This window comes from Cottoperca gobio, chromosome 15, assembly GCF_900634415.1.
Source record: "Cottoperca gobio chromosome 15, fCotGob3.1, whole genome shotgun sequence".
Lineage (NCBI taxonomy): Eukaryota > Metazoa > Chordata > Actinopteri > Perciformes > Bovichtidae > Cottoperca > Cottoperca gobio.
The window spans coordinates 18092064-18104734 of record NC_041369.1 but is presented as its reverse complement, the minus strand read 5'-3'; the positions used below and the strand labels follow the sequence as shown (position 1 = coordinate 18104734).

Here is a 12671-nt window from a genome sequence, read left to right as displayed (position 1 = left end):
GAGCTACTGTGTTGCATTACATCTGGACTTAGCTTCTGACTGAGTGGCCTTGACTTGTGATATAACCACTGAGAGGCTTGGATTGAAGTCTAAAGGTTTCATAGGAGCTATCAAATTCACTGTCATAGCAGAACAGGAAGGGTAGACACTGATTCCTGACAGGGTGCACTGCAGTCAGAGCGAGACAGTTGGACTGATGGCAACTCTGAAATTCATTTGACGGGGGATGATTTTGTTTTGCCACCCTCTCTTGATTTCAGGAAGTACAATCCCATTGTATTTTGATTGTTTAGCAAACCAACCCCAGTGCTTTAGCAGAAAGTTTCCTGCAAGTGTAAACACGTGGACAGTCAGAGCGAGGTTGCTGCTGACACTGTGATATCCTTCAACATTGTTGGAATGAAGAAAGAAACCAAATGACAGCCATGACATTGACAGACAAAATATAAAACTGCTCACCATTTGTCCCGAAGCGTTCCTTTTTCTTTCCAAGCAAGGACACAAGCTTTTATTCCCCACTGAGAATGTTTTATTTCACAATCAAACCTCACAGGAGGAGATTGAAAGACAAGTGCTTTCATGTCACCGCTTCCCTCACAAGGGCTGTGTGGTATTTTTGGAGGTCAAAATACACAAAATATTTGTTTTCTTTGTTGTATCCCAAGTTTGCGTTCCTAGAATCCTACTAAGCAATGGCTTGTTTTGTCTTCCAACAGGTGTCCAATCTGTACCTGTATGACAGTGTTTTGATGCTAGCCAACGCCTTCTACAGAAAGCTGGAGGACAGGAAGTGGCACAGTATGGCCAGCCTTAACTGCATGAGGAAGTCCACTAAGCCTTGGAATGGAGGATGGTCTATGTTGGACACCATCCAAAAGGTATTTGAGAAGGGAGTTAAAAAAGCTTCACAAAGCTGCTACTTTGTAAGAAATGATTAACGACAATTAATTGAATAGTTATGTGCAAAAAAAATGCAAATCCAAGGATTTATTAGAAGCATTTATCAGCAGTCAAAACACTCCTTTTAAAAATCCATTGAACTGCTAGAAGCTCCCATCAGATTCAAATGTAGTTGTTCTTAAAATACCAGAAGGAAGCTGATGATTAAATGTGTGTCTGGACTCTTGATATCTGAATGCTTGTGTAACCATCTCCAATCTCTCACTGAAATACATTTCCATCGTAGAAAGGGGCTTAATTTCATCCACTTTAATCTGATTATGGAATCTTTCATTGTTGCAGAAAGTCACGTTGCTTTAATCTCAAGTGTAAAATGACCAAGCAGCGCATGAAGGAAGGCTCTTGTCATATTGTTGATGGCATTTAAATCAAATATATACTACAACATTTATATGATTCTTGTCACAGTTTATACATATTGTAAAAAGGGATTTTACAGCATTTGATCTTGATCTAAAACCTCTTTGATAACCTCATACTGTACCTACAAGCCGGGTTGAATGAGTGTACGATTTAAAAGGATAATTTGCATGAGTCATATGGTTTAATTTTTGGTGAACAACAGTGAAAGCTTCCCCATAATTACAGTTTATACTGTTAAAGTTCAATACATGTGGAGTTTAATCCATGTCCATATTAATTATTGCAGGTTATTCTTACTTGCCTACGGAACACAAATACAATACTACACCACCCCCACTGCTACTACTCCTGTGTGTTGTGACATCTCACACATCGTAACAGTTTTCTGCCTGCTGTTGCTACAGGGACGGATCAGTGGCCTGACAGGAGTGATGGACTTCCGCGCTGAAGGCTCTAATTCCCACGTGCAGTTTGAGATTCTTGGAACCAGCTACAGTGAGACATTTGGGAAAGATGTGAAACGGGTCAGTCCAGAATATTTTCTGCATTATGTCCACTTGCTTGTAAACAACACCTCATGGGACACTAAGTATCAATATCGTGATGTTTTACAGATAATCTTATCGTGTGGCAGGAGATGAATTATTAGCCTTTTTTAATGCATTCGTCTCCAGTAGCTCAGAGATTCAGGAACAGTGGTCCATTGGGTTCTCCTTTCAGTATGACGGAAATGACCACGTGGTTGTGACATTTGTTAGTGTTATGTATTCTGCAGCAGGGTGCACCTGCACAAAGTTAAGTGACTGTGCCATGTCCTAGTTATATACTGTATGCACAGGCCATTCGATTAGAGCTGCTGTACAGAACTTCATTTCAGAAGCCTTTAGTCTGCGATTTTGCACGGACTTACATAACTGTCCATTATGTAGGTGTTGAGGAAACATCAGGTACTGTGAAACCACTGTTTGAAATAGCTTTTCTCAGACATTGTCTGGAGAGGAGAGAAATAAGAGAGAATTAAACAATTATTTTCTCAAATCCCCAGTTGCAAAGTGCAGCTACTCTGTTCCAGTCCTTAAGAACTGCTGTCCTGCAAGTTTTAGTTCCTATCTAATACTTTGTTATCCAGTCCATGCCAGGTGAGGCTGATTTCCTCCCACGGAGATTAAGACCTGCGGGACACCTGTCCTTGAGGACCACTTCTACTAGAAGTCCATTGGAGTGCCTGATGGGAACAAATACTGTAGACAAGCTTTCAACTCTCTATTGTTTTTGCATGAGCTATTTGTTCATAAACCACTGGTTCTCAATCTTAATCCTCAGGATACAAAGCCTGGCTGGGTTTTTGTTCCTTTCTGAGGCGAATGCAAAAATAAGTTAGTGTTAGGCTTAGAATCAGCTGTACTCTGATCCCTGAGAACCACAGTCACAGGGATTAACATTTGACAGTGAGGTGTCAGGTATCAGGGTGCCCTCTACTGGAGCTCCTTAATTTAACCGGATCAGTCTGCTCTAATCTTCCCTTTCACCACAACCATCCCGACTTCAATGGGTCATTATGACCTGAGACTTAACTTTACTCACACAAAAGGTGCGTTGGTTTTTGCAAAAAATTAAATTTGATCTGCGGTTACGTGTCCAGCGTAGACATTTCAAAAATAACGAGCAGGCTACATGAGCCGACCATGAAGTCTTTACTGAGAGACGTGTCTGATCTGTGAGTGTTGCGCAGCTGAAGTGAGAGATTAAAAGCAGTATTTGTGCACTCTTCTCTTAGCTGTAATTTGTTTGTCGCTGTGGATGTCCTGATTCAGTCAGGGACTCCTTGCAGAATGAAGAGGAATTGAGTTTCTTGGCAATCTATGTAGAGCAGGACTGACCGGAAGCAGTAATGAAGATTTAATCACCACTCAGCCTAACTGAAATCATGAAGCCAATTCATCATAATGTGGCCATTAGCATTAGCAAGGAAGAGACGCACTACACGCAGTGCCATGTGTTTACACACACACACACACACGAACACGAACACGAACACTCTGCAATCGAGCCCTCTAAGCACATTCCCCTCACACACATGTATTGTACACACTGTTTTGTATCTCAAACACTAAGAACATGCAGCCAGGCTTGTATCTCTAAATCATTAGAGGCAGAAGGGGACAGCAAGGCCAGATAATGGGATGCCAAATGCATTCAGTGCTGTTGTTCATTACATGGCATGTCTATCTGTGTGTCTGCCCACTTCTTGGCAGAACCATTACTGTGATAAAACACAAATGTATGTACCTCCTCTTCCTCTCTGTTTCTCTATAATAGAATGTTTATGTATACATTCGGCCACACCATTACATGGTTTCCTCTGCAATGTACTAATACATAATGTCATGATGTCAGGTCTGTGTTTTTTCAAGTGGAGGGTAATACTGATTGCATGTCGTCCTTCACCCCCACGACCTACATCCACCCCTCAGAGCCATCCTCATTTTGTGTCTCTCTTCCCTCTGTTATCTTTTCCCTTCATCTCATCTCCCATCCTCTTGCCTCTGCTCCCTTCTTCTCTTCATCCCTAACCCTTTCCCCCCATTTCTCAGCCATGTATCCCTCCCTCTCCATCATCGTTTATCTGCATTCAGTCCATTTTCTCCCCAGCCTGATGGCTCTTAGATGAGGCGTCTTTCTGGTTAGACACTGTAATGAAGACTGAAATACTATTTCCTGGATGGCTACTGTGAGTTTTCTCCACCATCCAGGGCTGCAGCAGAGTGATCGATGCTGTTGTTGTTGTTTTGGTTTCCCAGTTTGCTCTTATTGATGTGTCAGCTCATCTCTAAGCAGATATTGCTAATGACTTCCAGCTTACACAAAGCTCTTCATAGAGAAACGTAATTCATTTGAATGTAATTGTTTCTCCTAGGCAAGCATCTTGCATGCATCATGCAGTAGTTATCTCTCAAACGTGTCCACAGTAGCAGCGTGTGTTATTAAAAATCACATTTTTGGTTACGTTCTTTTTATTCTATAGCAAACAAATACCATCCTAATTCAGTTTGTCTGCTTGATGTTGTGCAGTCTTTGAAAGGGGAAGATCCAAATTCTCCTCGCATCGAATTTTCTGGTTGCATGAAAATACATTTTAAGTAAAAGTGTAATATAGGATATATAGTGCCTGTTACATATTCTATTGCATTAGATGGCATTTCTTAATAGCCTAACCTGTGCTGGAAATAACATACGGCCTGGCTGCCTGAGACATGTGACTGTGCCATTAGCCTCAATAACAGCTTCAAGTTCCAATAAATTCTGTGGCTCAGTCGGCTACGATGCCCTGTCAGTAAAATGTTTTAAAGTTAAAGGAGTTTGGATTTGTGTTGCTCATTACATGCATATTCTCTCCCAGGCAGCCAAAATGGCTTTGACATCAGCAGCATACATTTGGCACATCTGGTAGATAGGCCCTTGCCAGATTAAAAGAATAACTCATCAGAATCAGTGCAAGTATCCATCCAGTTATGGTTGATAACACTGGCCCAAAGCTAGCCCAAGTACAGCTAGCTGGAGCGGATTCTTACACTAAATAAGTTCGAGTCCATTACCAAAAACCTTGCTGAATGTGGAAGCCATGTACTGACCAGTCGGCTCACATTTGCTCCTCTGGTGCCAGAGCAGAGCCAAGTGTGCTAATAGTGACACTTGGTTGCAATTGGCCATGCGAGTTGGATAATAGGATAGATATTTCTTAATGTCCATCATCACCCGTTCAGCCAGTAATAGTTAATGTATTCGGCAGTGGAGGTAGCATGAGCTCCTTGTGCCCCATTGCATGTCGCGTCGACCAAACTGCAGTCGGTCATTGCTGATGTATTTGTCCTATTGCTCAACCCTATCTCTCTCTGCTCATGAAGCTGTAATGGCATTAAATAGTCTCCAAAGGGTGCTTCTCTCTTGCCAACAATAGATCTGCAGGGAGTTGTTAGGGCTGTTGATCCATGATTAATTTGCCAGGCACTGAGATTTCTAGCTTTTAAAACTTACTTTCTGGCTCTCACAGTTTTTTTGTTTTGTTTTTTTAAACCTCCCCTACCTCCTGGGATTTTCACCTGCAGGAAGATGAAGAAGAGAGCTGTGAGGCAGCAAGCAGCTGGTATTTCATTATTTTAGTCATGGCATATATCCATATCCAATTTAGCAGTGTAACAGTATAAGTCTGGTAAAGTTATCTTGCCACAGATAATTAAATGACAGCAACATTTTGCAACTTGATAATACTGTAATATGTAGAACTGTAATTGTGTGTGTAAATTGTCTTTTCTCACAGTCACATTGAAAGGAAAGCATTGATGTTTCAGAGCCCACTTGTTGTTCCTACTGCCACACCAGCGAAAGTAGATCCTCTCGAGTGTCTCCAGTAATTAAATGGAAAAGACATAATATTTCTGCACATCTTAATGTGTCCTCTCTCTCTCTCTGGTGTGCTCCAATCCATCAGGAAAACAGTCGAACAAATGTTACCAACCTTATTATCATCGAGTTCACTTAAATGCACATACAGAGAGTTGGGAACAGAAACTCGGTTCCACGTAAAAACCGTATCCAAAATGAACCCCCCCCCAAAAAAAGAGCGATTTCTGTTTTGTTTATCGGTTCCCAAACTCGCACACTGGCGCTCTCGCTGCACCAGATGACGCTCCGCAAAGAGATACATTGTGTTGTTGTTTTTTCTCTGCTTTATGGGAAGATTAATAAAGAGTTGCGAGCTGTGAGCCATGGACCGCATGTTCTGTTCTCTGCTCCACAACAGCGGCTCTTTCTCTCTACCTCGCTCCACACTAACGCGTATAATCACCAGTCATCAGTCTCAATCCAGTTGTATGTTTTTCTCCAACACGTAATGAGTGTTCTTAAGCGTTTCAACTCGTATGTTGCTTATATTGACCGCCATTCCCTCTATGAAGTAAACAAGCCTGTCTGTCTCTGTCTTCACGCGGCGCGCTGTACTCACCTCCCCGGGACTGGGAGACAGTGAAGCTGCTGTGATGCAAGGAAGGAAGATTATTTGAATTTCACAACTAATTTGTGAATTAAAAAAAACAATGAACAGATTATCATTGAATCATATTATTAAATAACATAAACCAAATTAAACTATGCAATTAAATGTAAAGGTTTTCATAAATACGTTTGTTTTCCTTGTGTGAGATAAGCATGTGATGTCTAGATACCCTACAGCTCCAGTACCTGCTCTGTGTTGCTCTCACTTCATGAGAAAATTAAAAAAATTCAGTTATGTGAATAAAATGAGTTGAAAGCAAAATCAGTAATTCACTTTTTTATGATAACTGGCAAGTTTGCCTCCTTCTCACTGTCATGTGTTCACTTCTCGACTGCAACGCGCTGTTTGAAGCCCACAGCTACGTCTCTTTCTGCATGTCTTGATGCAGTCTTTTCTAAGCAACATGTAAATGAATGTTAAAACAGTGATAATAGAGGACAACCTGCTCTAAATGCACTGATATAACTTGTTATGCAGATAATTGTATTTCAAAGCTTTGTACGGGGAACTTGTTCCGATAATAAATGTTAGAAATATTATCAGGGAGAGCTTTCATTTTCATGGTACAGATTTCTTATTGTGTTTTCTGAGTGAATTCACTTCATCTCATTTCCTCGCTTTGTTTCTTTCCCTCCTCTTCTCGCCTAAAATGTTTAGTTTTTTATTCCTTTACTCTTGACTTACTTTTTTTGACAGTGGTATAAAGTGAATCCTGCCTCATGTTGCTTAATAGACCGACAGATCGATGGAGTGATGTACTGGCGCCATGTTGGCCCAGTTCATCTTTAGTTTGTCTGGACAGATGAGATACAGTATCTCTTGTCTTAGCTATTTTACATATGTAGTAACTAAGGCAGGTGATTACAATGTTATATACGTACATGTTCAACACGCGCTCTCACACACAAGCACGCACAGTCTTTACAATCCAGTGTGTGCGTGTGTCAAACAAAGGAGTGTGGGTCAATAAGAAGCTCTGTAGCATGATGGGCTTGTCGATGTGTAAGCACCTGAGGTACAGGACAAGCAGGGGAAAAGAAGAAGCAGAATAGCAGCAACTTGTTCATACTGTGGTTGCGTATTCACAATGATGCAGTTTAAATGGTTCCATGAAAGGGAACTAAGTGCTTTCTATAAGATTTTTAGAAGATACTATAATTGAGACAGTTGTGGCGCTATGAATCCAGGGCCATTTCACTTCCATCCCTTTGTCATTTCAAGTGGTCATTGGCATTTGCGCAGCCCTATTACAGATAATTATTTGCACGGTATTGAGCATCGTAACCATTAACTGAATGGCGGTCCTGATATTTGTGTGACTTTTTATACAGGATATTCCAAAATCTCATTATCTCGTAGGTTAAAATTAAAGCACATATAGATATACGAGGAAACAACTGGATGCTATGCTAGGAAGACTATCTAACACTTCAATCCTCAATGAGCTGACCATTCAAAGAAAGAAGCAGGGAACAGACTAGGAAAGATATTTGGTGTTCTTACATGTATCATTAAGCGTATTTGTTCATACAGCAGTCGTCAGTAGAACTATGCATCCTGTTTTAATGCCATGTCCTTGACATGCTGGTGAACACAGATCACAGTGTGTTCAGAGAAGTGTTACTCGTTCATATGCAGGTGGTTTGGCGCCGCTGTATGTATTGTTCGTGACCTTCCCAGTGGCGTGCTGGTGTGCAAGGTTCTGTGAAGTAGAAGTGTTCCTCTTTAGTGTTCTTCAGTTTACAGAGCAGAGACTGTTTTTCACTGAGGACAAAGTTGCTCATGGAGAAAATAGTCCCCAACACAGACTGGCATTTTGCCCAATACACACACAGACACAGACACACACACACAGACACACACTAACTCAGACTCACATAAGACATGGCTGGACTCAGTCGCATACATCCGCATACACAGATGAACAAGACAAGCTATTACAATTAGATTATGCAGAATATCCACTTAGTTTTTCGAGCAAATTGCCGAGCAGCTTTTAGGTACACAAAAAAGATTTAAATACATACTGCATAACCTTATATTATACTTACAATGAACATCTCCGTGACTAACTGATCTCCATATCGTTGACATGCACAGTGCTTAGATAAAGACCCTTTGAAGATGCGTTTCATGAGTGACATCCTGAATGGGGAGAAAACTAATTATATGCACCCACACAAGCTGCAAGGTTATAAACATGATTCACTAGCCGTTTGCAGCGATGATATACATAGCAATGTAACTCTTAGGACATTTGGATGATCACATGCTCTGCAGTTGGTTTGTGAAAAAGAAAAGATTTAACACATAGTGAAGTTTCAGCTTCTCATACTTAGATTTCCTTCACAGTCGAAAGCCTCTGTGTCTCTGTAGTAATTGCTGTTTTCTCTTGATTGTATAATTGTTTGCCTCTGCAAACTGTGAAAGAGATTTATGTTTGTTCATTTAGTTTGTTCATGGTAGCCAAATGGAACATCTAACGAGAATACAAAAGTGTGTTTTCTTAATAACCTAAAGACAATATGCTCAGTTTGTTGGCTCTGATATTTCCACTCTAGGCTTAAAGCAAACTGCCTCGGCCGAGTCAAGTACAAGAGCCTCAACATTTCATCTGGCAAGAGTTCAACGATAAGTGCAGGACTTGTGAGGAAATCTTGAAGCCTTAACATATCTCTACTCCTGTTCACAGTTTTGATCTTAGGTACCTTTTTATACTTAATATTGAATGAAATGTCCTGATCCATCTTCTCGATTTTGAGCATTTTGTACAAGCCTTCCCTCTCTGATGAAAGTGGGTCATATTAACTGCCTATTAGGATTCAGCTGGATGTAATTGTGCCAAAATGAGACACGAGCAGTTTCTCCCAGTGAAAATTATCTCGTTTGAAGTCAAGCTGTGATAATTTGGCAGCAATAACATTTAAAATGAGTGCTTAACATTGTTTACAATAATGTATACTTTAATAAATGGTTATAATGAAATATATGCTGGTATATATCGTGAATTTAATAGAAATAGCAGGTAGCAACTTACCCAATGTAATTGCAATACATCCTGTTAATAAGAAGAACACAAAGTAAAAGCTATGTGCATATACTCTAAAAGCTTTTTTATTAGTGACGTCTCTCGTTGTGGAGTTCAGTGTGTTTCAGTGGGGAAGGTATCAGGATGAGGCTCCTGCTGATGATGCACGTGTGCCGCAGACTGAGGCGGGCTGCGGCCAGAGCGGTCTGTTGTTTGGCCCCGAGCCACCATTCTTGTCCTGTCAGCTCAAATCTCATTGACCACTCCAGATGATTTGTCGGATCCTTGAGAATCCTTGTCCTGCTCGCAGCTCTGATTAAGAATTTAACAAACATCAGCTTCACAACTTGAGACATTGCTCACAACGTTGACGGTGTGGAATGAGAGTTTCAAAGATGAGTTTAGATTCAAAGAAAGAAACTCAAACTAATGTGTGACTTCTTCTTCTTCGTTTTGCTATTTGTACACGATGAGCAGAATGTCTGCTTCATTGTACTTCTGCTCCTTCCTCTCATCCTCATCACAACCTCCATATATATGATTGCTGGTGAAGTATATATAGATTTCTACAAAGGGTGACAATAAAAGGCAGCATTCAGCGGTGGAACTTGAATAGACGGTCCTGAAAGCATACTAATGGCCACCGCTTGTTGTCTTGGTAACCACCTCAGATGTTAAAGACATTGGCCACTCGCTGTTGAGTGTTACTAAAAACTGTAGATATGATGATAACTTTACGAGCTCAGTCAAGTTGTTATCCTGCTAATAGTTGATTATTAATTAAATTAAATTAAATATTTAAATCTACTTTCATCCTTCATCCTAAATGTTTCTTTCTCCCTATTAGCTGGCGTCTTGGGACTCCATCCGTGGTATGAATGGTAGCCTGAAGGAGAATCGGATAGAGAGCGGTATGCAAGGAGTGACGCTGAAGATTGTAACACTGCTGGTAAGTTGTGGGAGTACACTGAATCTATTAACACATGACCTGAGTAGGCAAATATCTGAGTAAGACCAGAGTATAGAGGCAAACGCATCCAACACATTCATTAGGATGTTCTCTACACCCACACATTAAGCAATAGTTTCTCTGTGAATACACACTCAAACCTGTGGATACTTACAGATGAATACTCTGTGATTAATACTACAGTACTTTGCTTTGTTTTCTGGACTTAATGACACTCAACATTCCCTGCAGATGTTTCCCAATAAAACAAAGAGTTTGCATTAAAAGCAGCAAACACGCAGAGCAGACAACAGCAAACACGCAGAGCAGACAACAGCGGGGCTTCTTGCAAAACATGGGGATTAATAAATAAAGACCTGCCTGCAAGTGCAAAAGAAAAGTATATCTGTTACCTCAGAGGTAAATGCAGGCTCTGCTATTTGAGAAGTTACTGTAATAAACTAAAGGTTATAGTTTTTTATGGATTGTGTGAGCTGTTATCACTGATGGGTGAAGAACCAACACAGGATTTTGGGGAATTAAACCTATTTTAATGTACTTTTTTTTACTGTTTGGTCATACTCACTTAGAAGAGGGAATTTGAGGTCGTCTTCTCCATTTGTCCTGTGAATCTAGAGCAACAGAAGGCCGTTAAAATCAATCCTACATTGCAGCCGTTTTTCTTCAACTCCCTTTAACAATCCTAGCAGCTGCAGTCACATCCCTCCCCCTCTCTTCGTTTTTCCTCTTCTTCACACATGATTTACCTGCACCATATTTATTCACATAAGTTCTGCTCAGCTCTCCCCTGGCAGTGTCACTTAATCAAGTCATTTGCCCCTGCCCACTTTAACACCCCCTCTCCACCTGTCTTCTTCAGCTCTCTTTACTCCTCCTTCACCCTTTTAATTCTGCCCTGACACTTTCCACCCGTAAAGAAAAACCATGGCTGGGTGCAATAAATTTAAAAATAGCAATTTCCACGTTGATGAACCATAGCAGTTGCCATGGCGCCATGTGTTACAGGTCAACAGTTGCTGAGGAAACTATTTTTATTAAGATGAAGTTTAACTTAGATCAACTGAGAAGCTCTTCATAAAGGTGTCATCCCAACGTTCTTAAGATGACTGAACGTGTTCTCGCTTCAGTCGCCAATCTGGCCCCGAGGAGATTATGGTGCATCGTGATAAATGACATGCCTGTGATGAAGTGCACATTTTCCACTCTTTTCCAAAGTTCGGGGATAAATTGTTGGCTTGGAGACACATTTCTAAGCATTATCATTGTCAGTAATTTGTTATCCAAAAAGTACAATATTCATTCAAACAGGAAGAGCCTTTTGTGATGGTGGCAGAGAATATTCTGGGCCAACCCAAGAAGTACAAGGGTTTCTCCATTGATGTGCTGGATGCCCTGGCAAAGATCCTGGGCTTCAAGTACGACATCTACCAAGTTGGAGATGGGAAGTACGGCTCGGCACTCCCTAATGGATCCTGGAATGGCATGATTGGAGAACTCATTGGCAAGGTTGGTGTATTTTTTTAATTTATATCTCTGTCAATCAATTTCCAGATTTCAGTCCAAATCGTTTTTTTTCTGGGAGTTAGGCCACATTGTCTTGTTATGAACTAGGATCCCAATTATAAGGCTCAGTGGAAAGGATTAGAAAAACATTGCACGGGCCAAAAGCCTCTATTTGCACAGACGTTTTATCCAATGGGTGACATCGCAGTTTGATTGAATTGGGTCTGATTTCTGTTTCTTGGAGGGACACTGATAAAGTTTGAGACCTTGACAAATGCTGTTATGGGTCATAATGATAATGGGATTTGAACTCCCTTTGATGATTGTGGCTGAATAATATACAGTGCTTCGTAAAGGCTATCGGATTCATGTTTCTGATAAACATTTCAGATATTGTATTTCTGTAAGGTACATGCACTCCCACTCATATCTTTCATCATAAAATATCAATATATTGCTTCGTTTAAATAATGTGGATGTAATGCCAAGATTGGCAAGAAAGCACTCTAGAGTTAAAGCCTTCACATAGGCCTAATTATCTCCCTGGTTATTAGCTTCAAAGTCAACAGCGTCCTGAGTAGATGACAGAATGATGATGAAAGATCATCGTGTCAGAAAATCCAAAGGTCTTCCTCCTGCTGAGAGCATAAATGTGCACCGAGAAATTGTTTGTGTGATAAATGCATTTTAAAATTGAAAATGTAGATTGAGGGTGGTTCTTGAGGAAAAGTACGAGTGTTAACAAAACCATAAAGTTTCTTCTAATTATAAATCAATGGTTTGATGTAAATAAA

At 40.5% G+C, this 12671-nt stretch overlaps 1 protein-coding gene across 2 annotated transcripts in view; it reads left to right on the top strand.

Moving 5' to 3' along the window:
* LOC115020352 (glutamate receptor ionotropic, delta-1-like) overlaps positions 1–12671 on the top strand; it is a 197792-nt gene that overhangs the window by 167061 nt on the left and 18060 nt on the right. For both annotated transcript variants that reach the window (XM_029450322.1, XM_029450323.1), the window contains exons 7-10: positions 717–878; positions 1728–1847; positions 10252–10353; positions 11683–11880. In XM_029450322.1, the coding sequence (XP_029306182.1) occupies positions 717–878; positions 1728–1847; positions 10252–10353; positions 11683–11880 (582 nt within the window). The remainder of the gene's footprint in view (positions 1–716; positions 879–1727; positions 1848–10251; positions 10354–11682; positions 11881–12671) is intronic.